Source organism: Chelonoidis abingdonii, chromosome 6, assembly GCF_003597395.2.
Source record: "Chelonoidis abingdonii isolate Lonesome George chromosome 6, CheloAbing_2.0, whole genome shotgun sequence".
Classification (NCBI taxonomy): Eukaryota; Metazoa; Chordata; order Testudines; family Testudinidae; genus Chelonoidis; species Chelonoidis abingdonii.
In genome coordinates, this window is record NC_133774.1 from 101,028,415 (window position 1) to 101,046,645 (window position 18,231).

At 38.4% G+C, this 18,231-nt stretch overlaps 1 protein-coding gene across 15 annotated transcripts in view; it reads right to left on the reverse strand.

Moving 5' to 3' along the window:
• LOC116828649 (carnosine N-methyltransferase) overlaps nucleotides 1–18,231 on the reverse strand; it is a 47,949-nt gene that overhangs the window by 20,451 nt on the left and 9,267 nt on the right. For 8 of the 15 annotated variants that reach the window (XR_012656146.1, XM_032787028.2, XM_075067281.1 and 5 more), the window contains 3 exons: nucleotides 15,560–15,644; nucleotides 6,126–6,321; nucleotides 4,917–5,080 (listed from right to left, as the gene is read on the reverse strand). Coding sequence is in view for 14 of the 15 variants with exons in the window: in XM_032787028.2 (XP_032642919.1) it covers nucleotides 4,917–5,080; nucleotides 6,126–6,321; nucleotides 15,560–15,644 (445 nt within the window). In the remaining variant the exon portion in view is untranslated. The other 7 variants (XM_075067287.1, XM_075067285.1, XM_032787033.2 and 4 more) reach the window with 7 other exon arrangements.

Sequence of the window (18,231 nt, forward strand, 5' to 3'; positions counted from 1 at the left end):
GAGGTCACATTCATACCAGAGTTTTATCCTCAAAGTGCACTTAGAGCAGGCCACCATAAAAGAGAATTCCAGGACGACACATGGCCATACTTAAAAGTTTAAGAGTTATTAACTCTGTATATAGTTAGATAACAGTCCCATTTTCTAAGTCTAGCAAGAAGTTTTACCCATTGGTGTGATCACAAGATCCTGTGGCTGTTTTTCCCATTAGAAGCAAAGAAAAATTTTTTAAATTTTCAGCTTCCAACATCTCTAAGATTCCCACTTCCCACCTTCTATAACCAACTCTGATGGGAGAAGAGGAAATACCATCTGCCCCATATTAAATAGCAAGAGTACCTTAAACACTGCACTCTGCTCAGATGAAGCACTTTGCATTCCTTTCCATATCTTAACAACTTGATTCCTCCTGTGAAGGGAAGCAGCTGCTCCCCACCAACATCCAAAAAGAGGAACCAGGTTAGTAATATCCTTTTTTGCCATACAAGTTTCTTTTTCTACAGAGTGGGCAAGGATGTTGAGAAGAGAACACTGCTAGTGAACTCCAAAAACAGATGAACGTACAAAATGGGTACTACTCTGTACTGCATCTGTTGCCCCAAAGAGGCATAATATTCTGAAGCCAGAGGGCTTCCAGATTCTAGCAAATAAACCAACCTGGATATGAGCATAGACATGATACACTAAAGAGAGAAATAAATGTATTATGTAAGCACCACTCACATTTCCATCATTGAATAGTCTTTTAAACATAGCAAATTCTTTTAAATTACTATAGTATGCATTAAAGAAATCCCATGTATACTATTAAAACATAGAAAAGATGTTTATGCTTTTATTTCACAGAAACTCAGCTGAAGTGTAACTTAGATATGACTGAGTGGCCTAAACTGAACCAATGGTTAGATAATTTTTAGTGACAGCTAAAGGGACTAAAAAACAATGCCAGACATCCAACTAGTATTTTAGAACAAATATCTTGGTAATATAGCCACTAGGATGGAAATGATATCAAATATTTTGTCTGGTAAGTGAAAAGAAATAACCCTTAAAACCAGCATGTACCGTTGTCAACTGAAGTCAATCTATGTCAGGATATTGCTTCCTACATGTAAGTGTAAAGTTTGACTCAAGTTTGTTGATCACAAATCAAAGGTTTTGAGTTTTACCACTTCAGGCATACGGTGTTAAGATCCTGAAACACAGCTAGCTTTTCCATGGCCAGATTAAAATTTTTGAAAAATTTTAACCTGAGTTCTGAGGGTTAATTTTTAACGTTAAGACCATTACTCTTAAAATTAGTTGAATATGATCCCTCCTTTAGCTCTGCATTGGAAACACATCTGTACAGAAACTTCAATTAACTTGCAGTGGCTGATCCCATTTCTTTATTTATTTGTGAATTTATTTAGTGCATCTGTTCACACTCAACCTGAAACACTTGCAGTTCAAACACAACATGATTAATTCAATTCACAGAGCACTTCTGCTTAGGAAAGGCTAAACAAAATTAAGATACTTGGAGAAAATTGAAGCTTATTGTTTCATATCCTGTGGTAAAAGTATAAATTGGATGGAATTTTGAAGAGTGCTAAGGGCATTCAGCACTTTGGAGAGTCTTATCCAACATGTCTTGTTGGAAAAAAGTTATCTAGGAATGACAGTTTTTTCTAACTCACAGTTCAAGATAGGCTTTGGTCTGAAAAGTCTACATATCTATTTCTAATCACGGTGAACAACAGATAATATACTTGCACCATAAACATTTTTATAAATACTTATATCCAGCTAGTCTCGTAAGAAATGGGGGGAAAATTTAGATTTGAAAAATTTACTCAGAACTGCTTTTACATACATACCATTTTTAAATCATTAGGAACAATTTTACTACCTGGCTCAATGCCAATAAAAGATGTCTTCCACTTTTCTTTAACTTCACTGTCCTCTAAATATGCCCTCAGGCAAAAAGCCTGGACAGATAGGCACTGCTATTCTGCATTATCTACAGTCTGAGTGGTCTCCAGGTACAGCTTTTTGTAGAGCACATTACAGTAATCCAATGAGACAAAGCTATAACTACTATGGCAAGGTCCACATCTAAAAAGAAGTCATAATTTGCTAACCAAACATAGGTGGGAAAGCAAGATACTAACTTGCTCCCATAACCTGAAGAGGTAGAGGCAAAGAGCCACATAAAGGAAAAAATTAGGATTCAGAATTCTAAAGTAAAAAATTTCTCCTACCTCAGTTTTTGGGCTCAAGTCCATATCTTTATTGTATTTCTAAACTATGGTCAGCCACAGTTATTTTATACTACTAAGCAGTTTATTCTGAAGATGGTTTCTTCACAGTCACATATTTTCCTCTCTATGAAAGCCATTTGACATAAAAACATTAGTCATGGCTCCACAGTTCAGGTTTGGGTAAGTTCTGCATTTAAGTTGCAGTATGAATGAAGAATATAATGTATCTTCCCCAAAATTAAAGCTCTTTTTCAAAGTACAGAATGAATAAAAAAAGTTTTAAAATATTTAAGCAAATGTTTTTCACTATTTACCAAATTTAACATACATGGGTTTATAAGTAACTGCTTTCATCTGTGAATGAAAGCAGTTACTTATAAATACTTATACAAGTCAAAATAAGGATTTAAATTTTCTTTTACATCATTTTTCCTGGTAGACACAATGCACTTAACATATTTGAAGTGAAAAGCTCGATAAATATTCTCCATCTTTCATCCAATTTGGCTTTCATATAGAAAACTGCTTCAGAATTGGCACTGCAAATTCAGTTACAGGAACTGCAATTGGTTTTGGGAGTGACACACCAGCATAGCCTGTATACAAAGCAAAACTAAAAGAGGGATTCCATGAGGCCAAATATAAAAAACTTGTTAGCCTTTAAGACAAAGATTTGTCTTACACAGAGGCTCACATTTCGCAAGAAAAAGCCACTGACAATATTGATGCTTGAACTGCACTAACATACTTATGAAATTTAGAACCATACAATAATGCATAAACAACTGCAACAAAGAGCGACTTTCTATTTTTATCATTTTTATGAGGGAATTTCTAAACAGAAGATAACTTTACTTAAATGTATAAAAACTAAACTTACTGTACCTTTTCTATAAGAGAAGACATTCCTGAATGCCTTGTATCTAACAAGGGAAGAGTATTCAAGTTATATTTTTGAAAGTGCTATACAAATCTCATCCTCCAATGAAATCTTAGTGGCCTAAGTCAGTGGTTCTCAAACTTTCCAGACTACTGTACCCCTTTCAAGAGTCTGATCTGTCTTGTGTATCCCAAATTTCACCTCACTTAAAAACTACTTTCTTACAAAATCAGACATAAAACTACTAAAAAGTATTCCAGCACACTATTACCGAAACATTTCTTACTTTCTCATTTTTATCATATAATTATAAAATAAAGCAATTGTAATATAAATATTGTACCTAAATTTCAGTGTGATACTTGAGCCTGTTTTTCATGTCTGAAGCCTGAGCCACAGGCAGCAGGGCTGCAGCATGTAACTTACCTTCCCAGGGCCCACAGGCAACTTCCCTGCTTGCCACACCCTAACGCTGATCCTGCACTTGTGATACCTTTAAATCCATCCTGTCATTCCCCTAGGGGCTGCAACCCTCAGGTTGAGAAACACTAATCTAGATGAGCTGAATATGTATACTCCTGGTTGAGAACCACTGGGCGAAGTATTGCAGTAACATTTCACCTCAAGACAAAAACAAAAAAATTTGCTGATCTCTGTAGCTTGGATGTTTGACCGCATCAAAAACACTTTGCTGTCTGTAATGGTCGGCAGTATCTACTGCGGAAAACCAAATGACAGGTAGCAAGGAATATTTATAGGCCAGGTTGGAGGTGAACTCTTTGTACTGTATGAGGAAGTGATTGGCTGTAGCAAGCTTAGGCTCTAGCCAAAGCTATCAGTCCTCACTTTTATAAACACCAAGTTCACAAATGAAATTAACACAAGTGTCAATGCTGGCCACTGTTTTTCCTTGGTAAGTTTAAAAGTGAAATGATACATATTTATGACAATTACACTGATTTAATAAGTAACTAAATCATTTATATTTATATTCTGAGGAAATGGATTTCATTAATGAAGAGTTTTTCTGTTTCTCGTTTTTACTACTATATTACGTTTGGTAAATAAATTTGCTCTTTTTAGGTTGTTGCCATATCGGCATTTATCCTACCTTCAGACACACAGACATGCCTCGCTTTTTGTCAAGTCATGTATCAAGATGCACACACAAACATATGAGAATTTTACATGATGCATTGTATTTTGTGTCTGAAATCAATATTAGGCCTGAACACTTGTAAACAGGATTGCAAATGTAATAAAGCTATAACAGGGGTGATAGGAACCTTTTACTCCTTTCCTCTATCACCAAGAATAACCACATTTTACTTCCCCTTCCCTTCAAGGGGTCATATACTATGGCCTCCTCTTGAGCTGAGGCAAGCTGGACATGGATCCTACCACAGCACTCACAGCAGCTGTGAAACTGGAACTTTGATTCCTTGTATTGAGCTACTGTAGAATCACTAGGCTTAACCATATTACAACTTTTTGAACTCACATAATAAAAATATATTTAGACCTATCAATATTGGCCCAAAGAGAGACAATACTTAATTCTGTTTTTATTATTTCTAGGTTTAACGTTTTGTACTCTACTGTACTTCCCTACCATACAAGCACTTTTTATTTATGAAATTAACCCAACACTATTTGCACTTATTTTAAAGTATTTTTAAATTCAAGCTTTTTTTTTCCAACCAGTCTCTACAAACTTTTTACAAGTGGCGTGCAGCGTGGAAGGCCTATATATTTTCTCTTATAATAAATCTTAAAAACAAAGCACTATTTACCATCTCTCTTTTGGAAAGTTCTTTACAATTTCATTAATGATTGGCTGGTAGCAGGAATCTCTCTCAGGTTTCCCCGTTTCACTCCAGTCTCTTACAAACTGTTTCAAAGTGGACTTTAATTTATCCATGTCAAACGTTGAGGCTGGCACAATCTTCCCATTTTCCTGATTAAAGGGCAAATAAAAGTTAGACAAAAAAATAAATCCAGAAAGTTAAGATGTCAAACAACCTTAGTTTTGAATACTGAAACAGACATGCTGTAGCAGCTATATGGCTGGTTTAGTTGATAAAGCACTCGCCTCTCACCTCTGGGACCAGGGCTCAAATCCAGCTTACAGTCATATATGAAATGAGTTTGGTGGTATCAGCTCAGCCCTCAATAGACCAGGGTCCACATCACAAAACCAATATATAATATAGCAAAATTCAGCACAACTGGTAGTCCTTATTCAGGAAAGGACAAGGGGTGAGCTAGTATGGAGACCGAACAACCTCCCACTCTGAGAGGGAAGTCCCTCCAGGTCATTGATGAGGCAGCATGGAGAAGCTCACACTGGAGCTGCCCAGAACTGTACCCAGCCTATGGATACAAAAAAAAAAAAAAAAAAAGAAGACTTCAGTTTCCGTCACTGCCAGTCCCTTAAGCTTCATAAGTGTAAAACATAATTAAAAAAATAGATATGGCATACTAAAAAAGGTAGACCAAGTAGAGGGGAAATTATGATAAAATTGTAGAGAACTATAATACCACAAATAGTTAATTTACCTAAAACACATAGGTGATTAAGAATGTTGTAAACTAATGTACTACAAAAACACTATTTATGATCAATGCAGCCAAGTGAAAGGTCAACCTTAAAAAAATAACTTGGATAGAGTTAGAACTCCATTGGAGTTCTATCAAACTGATCTGTTACTAAGAGTAATTACTGACACTTGCCACAGCAGACAAGTACTGTTCTCCTGAGTGATTAACTGTACCTCTATATAGAAAAAATAGCCAGAGATGCCTTTATTGAAAAACTATACAATATAATTCATCAGGCCTATAAGACATGCAAAGGTTGGGACAAGGTAATTAAGCAAATATGAATTCGTAAGGGGAGAGACAAAAGGAATGGAAACCTGAAATGAGAAAAAGAAATATAAAAAACTAAAATGTACAGAAATTTTTACTTCTGAAATATGAAAAGAGTCCAATTTACATACATCTTCTCCATATTCTTTATTTTCAAACATATGTTTGCACTCGTTCACAATGGTCTGTAGGATCTCTTGATTATGATCAATGCATTTCCGAATCTTGTCCAGATGAAGAAGAAATTGAGGAAGAAGGTTTTGTTGGTTAGCTGGGAGGGATCTAAACTGTCTCTCTGTTCTGTTCACTTGCTCATGCATATTAGTTCTAGGAAAATAAAAAAGTTAAGGTCTGTCAATATTTAGCTTCAATTATAAATGCAAAGAACCCACATTTGAAGATACCCCAGATTACAGCTATCATAACTTCTCCATTTTTACTCAAAAAGCTTAGATCTCATTTCACAATAATCCTCTAACCAAGCCAAAAAACCTCAATTCCTAAGAATTTTATAGCGAATGTGGTTATTTTAGACTGCAAATTATGAAGCTGTTATCTATTCTCAGATCTGTGTAAGTTAGCATCACCATCAATGGCACTGGTTCACAAACCAAAGTCTACACTGGTTTTAATATCATTAGAAATTCACAGAAACAGACTGATTGGACAAATGGTTTGAAAATATCAAGCTTTTAACTGTGCTTTGAAACAGTAAATAAAATAATATTAAAAGAATATACACTATGCTACATAAGATACAAGGAACTCACTTCACTTTTAATATCACTGTACAGATCCTGTAAAGACTTATCCACATGCTTACCTTCTCACACTGAACAGACCAATGAAATCAACAGAACTACTCACAATATGGAAAATTAAGTATGTGGATAAATCACTACACAATCGAGGCCTTAGTTCTTTACCTTGAACCACTCATTAACAAAAAAGTTAAGTATGAACACAAATTTCATTCTAACTACATAGGATAATGTTGCTGTTTTCATATTAAATTCTAATCTATACACAATTTTCAAATCAATGTAATTTAAGGATATTCTATAGCAAGTTTAAGAACATAAGAATCCACATACTAGGTCAAACTAATGGTCCACCTAGCCCAGTATCCTGTTTTCTAATAGCTTCAGACGGAATGAATTTAAGAGGGCAATTTATCAAGTGATCCATCCCATCATCCAGTCCCAGCTTCTGGCAGCCAGAGGTTCAGGGACACCAGGAGCATGTGGTTGCATCCCTGACCATCTTGTCTAAAAGCCCTTGATGCACCTATCCTCCATGAACTTATCTAATTATTTTTGAACCCACTTATACTTTTGGCCTTCACAACATCTCCTGGCAACAAGCTGCACAGGTTGACTGTGCATTGTGCAAATCTGTAGCTATTAATTTCACTGGGTGACCCCTACTTCTTGTGTTACATGAAGGGATAAACGACACTTCCTTATTCTCTTTCTCCACACCATTCACGATTTTAGATATCTCTATTGTATCTCTCTTCTAAACTAGCCAGTCCCAGTATTTTTAATCTCTCCTCACAGGGAAGCTGCTCCATACCTCTAATGATTTTGTTGCCCTTCTCTATACTTCTCCACTTCCAGTACATTTGTTTTGAGGTGGGGTGCATGCAGTATTCAAGGAATTAGGATATTTTCTGTTTTGTCATCTCTTTCTTAATGGTTGCTAAGACAGTCATGTAGACATTTAGTCCCCTGAATTAGAACTTACTTCATTCACAGTTTACATGGGTATCTAAAACCGCTCATTTCATATTTCTATATTCAAACATTTGGATTGTTTAAGAGACACCCTTAAATTTCAATAACCTCGGTACAGGTTTATAAAAATAAAGCTGTTTGAAACATGTTTTATTGACAAGTTCTTAACTATTGGGCTCATTTCAACTCAATCTGGTTAAAGCTCTTTGAAAGGAATTGCAGAGGAGGTGGTCCTATAACTGAAGGATCATGTTTAGTACCTAACATTGTTCAAACGAGACAATTGCACTACAGTGGCCCCAGTTATTAAATCAGTCAATTGAAATATAGAAAGTATAATGTGGATCATAAAATCCCAACTCTGTTTCATGTATTTACACTTGCTAAAAGGTTCTACAGTGACAGGACACGTGATTTCCAAGATAATGTCACAAATGTGGCTATAAACAGTTGCTTTCTCTAGTTTTTTTTTTTTTTTTTTTTTTTTTGCTTAAAACTAACAGATGTTTCTCCTCTGTTCTACACATTCGATAGAAAATTATTTTTCAGGCTTTCTACTCCAGCTTATTGTTTTTTGAAGGGTCATAAAGCACTATTCTGGCAGGAAAACAAGCTCAGAAAGTTAGTTATATCCTTCAACGTTAGTACTGAATACAATGGTGTTAACAGGCCTGTTTTTTGCAGTTTGTATAGTCTGCAAAGTTCAATTTCAACAGTCCAAAATAAATGTTCATTAATAATTATATACTTTTACATTTATTATCCAAACTCAATCAGGTTCACTTTAAAAAACAGAAAAACGTACTGCTCCATTCATCTCCCCTAATTAAGCAACTCTGCCGTAAGGGGAAGATATGAAGGCCCTTCAACACCACTTCAAGTGTTTCTCCAGCTAACAAAGAACCGGCTTAACCGACATGCTCTGCAATCACTTCTGTACATGCACTCAGCTCCACTTCCAAATAATTTTCTATTTCCACAGTTATAAGAGAAAAACTAGAGAACTGTCACTGGGGGAGCGCGAGAAGGATGGGAGGCGTGCACACACCGGTGGCGGGGGTGCACGAGAAGAAATGGGCAGAAAGGTTACACAGGCAGTGATTTCCTGGCTCCACCTGGGTGGTTTCTCGGGCTCAGGGCAGGGGAAGACCCGGCCTGGGAATTGGGTAGGGGTCTCGTCTCTCAGCCTAAGGGGGAGCCGGCCAGGATCGGGGTCTCTCGGGTTCAGGAAACCTAGGGGGTGGCGGGTCTCCGGTCTTCCGCGGAGTAGGGTATCGGTTACCCGTAGTATCGGAAGGCGTTGATGATTCTCCGGAAATGCTCCCCCTCCAGCCGTTCCTCCTCCTCCTCCTCCATCCTGCTCACCGTCCCCTGCTCCGGCTGCTTTCGCCTGAGCCGCTCGCTGCTGAACGGCACCTCCCCGTCGTCGCAGTCAGCCCGGTCTCGCCATGGTCGCTGTTCCCCCCCATCCTCCTCCCGCCGCCCCCGGAGCATCGCCCTGACCGAGGTGTATCCTTCTCGCCTCAGGGCCGCGGCTGCAGCGGGAGCTACGCCTTCCAGGACAGGCCGCACGCGGCCGACAACTCCAACGCCGTCCCCGCCCGCTTCCGGCACCAGAGAGGCGCACGCGCCCCCCCGAGCACTTGCTTATGACACGAGGACACCACCCTCCAACGGCGATACACAACGGGCACGGCCCGCGCAGCCGCAGAAGAGCCCGTCCGACCCCTCCTACCAGCTAGTGAGTGATCGTGAGAAAATGCGAGAAAAGAAGAGTTAACGGCCTAACCGCGAACTGTTGCGGAGGGAGGTGTCACCTCTCCCCGCTACTGGCAGGCTCCACACCGTGTGTCAGATACCAGAGGGGCGTCCCGTGCAGCCCTGTCAGTGAGGGCGGGGGGGGCAGCTGGACTGCAGCTTGGCTACAGCAGCGTCGCTCTCAGTGGCCAGACTAGCGTGTAGCACGGCCCAGGCAGGGGGAGGTAGGCGACAGCAGGGAAAGGGGCAGAAGTTTGTAACGGGGGGTGGGGGGAAGATGAGTCAGTGGGGGCTATTTTTCCATTGAAAAATATGTTTGAAGAGATGCCATACCTATCTGTAAAGAAATAGGGTACGAGGGAGCAATTTTCCCCTCTCACCATGAGTGGCCAAGCGCTTGGAAAGAGCTTGGTTGGATAATCTAAGCCCTATACCTAGATCTACAGCCACTCTTTTCTTAACTTGGGTACTATATAATTCTTAAACATTAGTGCTAATAAAAAATTTAAATCTGTATTTCAACAACACATATATTGTGCTAGGCACGATAACAGTATTGGCCTCTGCTCCTTTTTAACTCCAGGGCAGCTTTGGTGTTAATTGCACTGAAGGGCAGGAGGGAGTCCTGTCCTGGAGCTGGTAAGTCCTAAGGATGGACCATAACACACAAAAAAGTAAGAGCAGAGAGTGTGTGAGGAAGGAGGAATCGTGATTATAATAGGTGGTAATGAGCATGGTGAGGGCCAGGCACAGCAAAGTCCAGCATCTTGTTTAGATGAAAATAAAAGATGTCTCTGGCCACTTGTTCTATTTTATATTAACTATTTTTATCACTGTAGGACTTGAGCTCCTGCAATAATACAGCAGAATTGCTACATGTTACACAAATGATAGTAAATGATACACAAATGATTTCTTTTGGGATATTACTATAGCATAGATATATTTAAAAAATATATATGAATATGCAGGGATACAGAGGTGTCTAAATAAGAGCCCTCAGACACAGAAAATCTGAGAATAGAAGGCAGATATAACTCCACCCTCAGTTGAGATTAACGGTATCTAGTTTAGAAAAAATCATCATCTATTGCAGTAGCCCTCAACTTTTCCACACTACTATACCACTTGCAGAAGTCTGCAATGTCTTGCATATCCCAAGTTTCACCTCACTTAACTACCTGCTTACACAATCAGACCAAAGTGTCACAAAACACTATTACTGAAAAATTGCTTATTCTCATTTTTACCATATAATTATCAAAGCAACTGGAATATAAATATTGTTCTTACATTTCGGTTTACAGTATACAGAGCAGTATAAACAAATCATTGTATGAAGTTTCACTAATTCTCTGTACTGACTTTGCTAGTTCTTTTTATGTAGCCTGTTGTAAAACTAGGCAAATATCTAGGTGATTTGGTGTACCCCCTTGAAAGATCTCTGTGTATGCCAAGGAACATGCATACCCCTGTTAAGAACCACTGATCTATGGCAGAATACACTGCATTTTAAAGATACATTTATAGATTTGAGCTGTATTTTAAAGATATCAAGGATCATTGCTCTTAAGGATTTAAAGTTAACAGGTTATACCCATTTCTATTTTACCTTCTCCAACCACAGTTAGGAATAGTACCCAAATCTCTGATGTAACAATTGCAGTTTTATCTGTCTTGTGGTACAATACTTATACCCCAGAGATAGAATCCAGGATTTCTGAGCATCAAAAATAAGAAGTTTCTGGCAAGTATCAGCTAGTTTAATACATACTTGCTTTGCTGTCATGTGACTGCACACCTCCCTGCAAAATAAACATTTTTTATATATCTATCTAAAGCCATTTTTTGTTCTTGTAAGCCATTTGAGAAAACACAATTAGTGTATATTTTATTTTTTGTACAAAATTGAGATACAGAAGTTCACATTAGAAAGTATTTCATCTTAAACATATTTCTACATACACTTACACTATGCTTCTGTTTTAGTAGATCACCACAAATATATTTTCTGTTTACTATTAACAGTCTTAATATTGCATTCATGATCAGACAGTCAAGATGGCTACCATATTATAGTCGTCAGGCTAAAAATATCCGAACAAAAACACATTTCTGTGCTACCAAAATTCCTGAAAGTCAACAATTCTGGAACTTTTAGGGCTAGAAGGACCCTGTAGTAGGTTATATGGTTTGCACCTTTGGTTTGAGTAGAATTAAGATATCTAGACCAGGGATATCTGGCACACGAGCTGATTTTCAGTGGCACTCACTGCCCAGGTCCTGGCCACCGGTCCAGGGGGCTCTGCATTATAATTTAATTTTAAATGAAGTTTCTTAAACATTTTTAAAATCTTATTTACTTTACATCCAACAATAGTTTAGTTATATATTATAGACTTATAGAAAGATCTTCTAAAAATGTTAAAATGTATTACTGGCACACAAAACCTTAAATTAGACTGATAAATGAAGACTCGGCACACCACTTCTGAAAGGTTGCCAACCCCTGATCTAGACAATCCTCAAAAGATAGTTTGTTTTCAAATAGTTTTAAGTCCTCCCTGTGTGTATTTATATATTTTTATATGACTGGGAAGCTGGTATTATTCCTTAACTGATCTAAACAATATATTTCTGTTCTCTAATCACATTTTTTTCATTTATTTCTAATTAATCATTTATGATTAATGGGAATCTTATTATTTCCTTCTCTTTTGTAGCATCTTTTTTGCATTTGTCATCCAGAATCTTTTACAACTCAAAACCTCTTATTTTCCAGGCTGCACATTTTTCATCAGATGTTAACACATCTGACCCACTACCACCTCTGTTCTTATCCTACAACTCTTTCTAATATCTTAGTAGTTGCTCTTCAGATTATCTATATCCTTTCCACAGTGCCCCAAACAAACATAATACTCCCGATGCATTCTAACAAACACCATGTGAAAAAGGAAGAATTCTGTTTCTGGTCTCAAGTGCAATACCTCTATTTACATATTCCCAAAATGGCTTTTGCCTCTTTAACCACATGTCATTTAATACTCATATTTAATATTTTATGAGCTATTACTTCTATTTTTCCCTATATTACTAATGTGCAATCACTTTGCATTTGTGATTTTCAATTCCAAAAATATTTTACTTGCATATAAAATTGTGCACATAGCGTATACCTATAGAAGTATATTTATGAAATATCCAGGGCTATATTTCCATACATTAAAAGTAACTTTCAAATTCCTTATACTACATGATTAAATATTAAATCAGGTTGAAGTTTGTCACAGGGTTACAGATGCCACTCTGAGCAAGGCTATCACTTTAAAAATACTGCACTAGTCTACTGGATGACCTATACTATTCATCAACATTTATAAGTCTAACAGAAATAGCAGTCACTACAGTAAAATATGGATTGTATAAACTGGTGTTACTGATGTACATACAATAGATTGGCAAAGTGATCCATCCAGACACCATAAAATTGACCCTGAATCCCTACTGAAAAGAATCCCAATTTCTCACATGGTTTTGCTGTGACCTGCACCTTAAAAAAAAAATAAAAATAAAATAAAAGTAAAGATATCAGTTCACAGATATTAGATGGCATCTACTATGTCTATCACAATTCTTGTCACCTGCCTGAAGCTCAAAATGTTATTCTTTCCCTCTACTGCTCAAATCTTGTCAAACCTCAATTTTTTTTTGCTCAAAGTAATATATTACCGCTTTCTCTCAAAAGCTTTCAAATATCTCTCTTAACTCTGCAGTTATCCAGCAATTGATCTATCTGTTCCAGATCTGAAGCAGTTGTAAAACAAAACAAATGTTTACATTTAGTTTGTATATAATCCATGGATATGGAACATATAAACAATATCATTGACTGTATTTTTCACTTAAATTTTTATTTTTCAATTAATGTTAACCTGCTTCACTGTGAATAGCTAGTATTTGTGATGACCTTCTCTGCATGCCTGTTATGAATGCTATGTACTGGCACAAACCATAACCAGAAGATCTGTGGTTGGGGTTTTGCTACCTCATTCCCCCTCTCTCGTTTTATATATATTTTTAATAGTAAAAATCAGCCACAGCTCTGTACCCAGTTATCTATATTATGTAGTGATGTATTTCAAAATTTAATTTAAAATTCAAATTTTAATGGATTTTGAGTTACAAAATAAATGTATACATCTTGCTGATCAGTCTATACATTGACTACACTGCATCAGTATCAAAGAGGTAGTAAAAGCATGGCAGATGTTATACACCAAAGGTTCTCAAACTGGAGGTCGGGACCCCTCAGGGGGTTGTGACGTTATCACATGGGGGGTTGCGAGGTGTCAACCTCCACCCCAAACCCCACTTTGCCTCCAGCATTTATAATGGTGTTAAATATATAAAAAAGTGTTTTTAATTTATAAGAGAGAGAGTAGCACTCAGAGGTTTGCTATGTGAAAGGTGTCACCAGTACAAAAGTTTGAGAGCCACTGTTATACACAGTAGGAAGACCAGACTTATGGGATCAACTATTAAGACAAAAACTTTGCTTTTTCTTTCAGCTAAATATGCACTGATTCTTCCACTAGAGTTCTTTTTAAGAACCAGTGGACACATTCTTTGACAGACTCCTGTTAGCTTACTGCTGCAACTCATTTAACTACTGCTTAATTTAAAAGCGCTGAGAGTATTCTTCTTAATCTAAATAAAGAACAGGTGAGTTAACTAAAATTCCCCCTAATGACTGTGAGAATTCAGTAGAGAGAAGAAAATCACCCCAAAACTGCAAACCAAATAGTGTGGAATAGGGGATTAGGAAAACCAGATTTATTATATGTTCTGGTTCTTCAATATTTAAATCATTGTTTGAGAGCCTTCCTATTCTCTCTAGTGAATAAATGCACAGGCCTAATTGCTCCACTTAGGAAAAGCAGATGTTTGCGAATCTGGGGGAACATAATAAAAAAGGTTATTCCTAACATGCAAGCACCAAAAAGAGTGAGAGCAGAGAAGAGATCTAAAATGATAAAACAACTCAGCCTTTCAGTGAGGTCTAAGAACCTGGTCAAAATCCAGCTTAAACAAAGTGCCATAAGGTCTTCGCTGACCAAGCAGCACCAACATAAGCTCAGTTTTTAAAGTTTTACTTTAAAGCCCACACCATAGCAAGTGATTAGCATACTCTATTGCAGGGGCGGGCAAACTACGGCCCACGGGCCAGACTGCCCATGAACTCCCACTGGGGAGCAGGGTCTGGTGCGCCAGGTCAGGGGCCACAGCACATGGCTCGGCCCTGCTCCAGCACTCCAGCTGGGATGCTGGGTCGAGGGCTGCACCGCACAGCTCCCAGAAGCCATGGCATGGCCCCACTCCGGCTCCTATGTGCTCCAATGGCCCCCTCAGCACTCCAAGTGGAGCTGCAGGGGCAGTGCCTGTGGATGGGGCAATATGCAGAGATGCCTGGCTATGCCTCTGCATAGGAGCCAGAAAAGGGACATGCCACTGCTTCCGGGAGCCGCTTGAGGTAAATGCCACTCGGAGCCTGGACCCCTGAGCCTCTCCCCATGCCCAAACCCCCTTCCCGAGCCCTGATCCTCCTCCTGTTCTCCAAACCCCTCGGTCCAGGCCCAGAGCACCCTCCTACACCCCAAACTCCTCATCCCGAGTCCCACCCCAGAGCCCTCACCCCCTTCTGCACCCCAACCCCAATTCTGTGAGCATTCATGGCCTGCCATACAATTTCTATCCCCCAATGTGGCTCTCAGGCCAAAAAGTTTGCCTACCCCTGCTCTATTGGCATACCACAGAAGGGTGAAGGGCTAAGCCAATTCTGGTGTACTTGGAATCTGTGGTTCCAGAGAGTCCAACTATTTTAGATCTAAGGTTCAGACCACAGCTAGTCTTCTATTTATTTAGCTTTTTGCTTCCTATTTAGACAAAACACAAGATTTTTGTAACACAGGACATCAAATGCTAGGTATTTACATTATCCCTTAATATTGGCATAGATTTTTGTTAATGAGTTCCCTTATTATGTTCCAATTTCCCATAAGATGACTTACTTTTTCCATGCTTCTAGCTCCCGCATTATATCATTATAAACATATGAAAAGAGGTCTTCCTCAGATTTTGTTCCGTCCAAATAAACTGAGAAAGAAGAGGAGAGAAAAGTGGTCACAATATTAATAATTAAAGTGAACTGTAACTTCCTATACATTTGTATAGGACCCAGCAAAATCCCAAATGGCATCTGTAGGTGCTATCACAACAGAAATCAAGAATACTTCCTTTCCTCTCCCAATATCGCTTAAATAGAAGTCCATAAATAGGGGATCAATCCACCCAAAAAATACCAGATTCTTTTTTAAAAATACATAGTCTATAGATGTCCCAAAAGAACAGAAATCCTAGTTCTATGGTAAGCTGAGAAATTCAGCAGAAATTTGGGAACCATTACTGCCAGAACTTGTACAGAGAGTTAATGCAAATTAATATTTTTCTGTGGCCCACTATGTATGTAATCTTTAGGACCTCCAGCTAAGTTGTAATAACTCTCCTAATGGGGAGAGGATACAATGATGAATATGCTGTAATCTCTAATACTCCTTGTTGTTTAGGATAAAAATATATATTATATATTTACTTTATTTATTTATTTGAGCGGGGCAAAGACAGATTCTTTGTGCTATGCATGCTCTTTTATTACTTTCCCTATCCCTAAAGGAAATAATGACTAACTTAACAAAACTGTTTTTCCCTACCCAACTATAAATATGGATTGGTTGTAGTAGTCCAGGTCTATATTGGAAAAGGATAGATATATTGGCAGATCCTCCTAGTGTGGATGCACCCTATTCAACTGGCAAAAAAGTGCTTATCCCAGCTTGGCAAGCAGATAAGCCAGGGTTTCTCAAACTGGGGGTCGGGACCCCTCAGGGGGTCACAGTGTTATTACATGGGAGGGTTGTGAGCTGTCAGCCTCTACCCCAAACTCCACTTTGCCTCCGGCATTTATAATGGTGTTAAATATAAGTATTTTTAATTTATTGGGGGGGGGTCACACTCAGAGGCTTGCTGTGTGAAAGGGGTCATCAATACAAAAGTTTGAGAACCACTGAGATAAGCTATATCAGCAAAATCGCTTGTCAATATAATTTGGTCTACCTGCAAAAGCCCCAGTGTATAGAAACACTGCAAAAAGAAAAATCAAGTCACACCCCCAACTGACATTGCTATCCCAGCAAAACAAAATTCTCATGTAGACCTGACTCGAGGAAAAGTTGGATATGGCTCCTTCATTGCTCCTTTTTGCAGGACTCACATTTATTCTGTTATTAAAACAAAATAATAAAATCCTCACCAGACAGAATATTTGAGAGATTTTGAGAATGCTGATTTGAGTCTCTCAGCATCCTTCTGCAGCCCCGTTATCTGACCGTGTCAAATTTCACGCTAAGCAGGGTTTGTTCTGGTCAGTATATGGATGAGACCCCTCTGAGGAACAAGAAACACTCCCACTTCAGCCAGTACAACACTAGGCAATTCCTCAGCATAGCATTAAGAGGGCAAGAGGATCAACAATGAAAGGCTGGGATTGCTGGGGACAATATCTTACACACAGGGTTCCTAAGTTATCAGGGCTTTGGGCACCACTAGCTTCATTTCAAACGGTTGAACCTCATTTTCTCAGATTGCTGAGTAAGAACACATGTTGCAGGTGGTTATTTAATAAACTCTTTCATTTTCTGGAACCCTACATTCATTTTCCTCTTCTGTTTTCCATAAAAGATCCAGATTTCTGGAAATAGTCCAGCATCTTCTAACTACAGAGTGGGGATGTCAGTCTCCCTGGGAAAAAGATACAGGTTTCTACTCAATTTCATAGTTTAAACACACACCACAAGTCCCATAATTCAGCCTCTCACTCAAGAGAAAAGAGCAGCACTCCCAAAAAATAAACACAAGAAAGCAGATTCTCTAAGGGTTAAAAAACGCTACTATGGACAGAGTAAAAGTTTTTTTTTCCCCCACTTTTAAACAACAAGCTTTAACAAATAACAGCTAGACAGTTTTGTTGTCTTTTTTAATAAAAAAGCAAACATACTTTGATGCAATAAAATGGAATAAACCATTCCCAGAGTAGTTATCAAGGGTACACAGTCATGCCGGAAAGGCATAACAAGTGGGGTCCTGCAGGGATCAGTTCTGGGTCCAGTTCTGTTCAGTATCTTCATTATGGTTTAGATAATTGCATAGAGAGTACACTTATAAAATCTGTGGATAATACCAAGGTGGGAGGGGTTGCAAGTGCTTTGGAAGACAGGATTCAAATTCAAAATGATCTGAACAAACTGGAGAAATGGTCTGAAGTAAACAGGATGAAATTCAATAAGGACAAATGCAAAGTACTCCATTTAGGAAGGAACAATCAGTTACACACATACAAAATGGGAAATGACTGCTTAGGAAGGAGTACTGTGGAAAGGGATCTGGGGGGTCATCGTGGACCACAAGTTAAATATAAGTCAACAATATAATGTTGTTGCAAAAAAAGCGAACATTATTCTGGGATGTATTAGCAGGAGTATTGTAAGCAAGACATGAGAAGTAATTCTTCCACTCTACTCTGGGCTGATCAGGTCTCAGCAGGAGTACTGTGTCCAGTTCTGGGCACCACATTTCACGAAGGATGTGGACAAATTGGAGAGAGTCCACAGAAGAGCAACAAAAATGA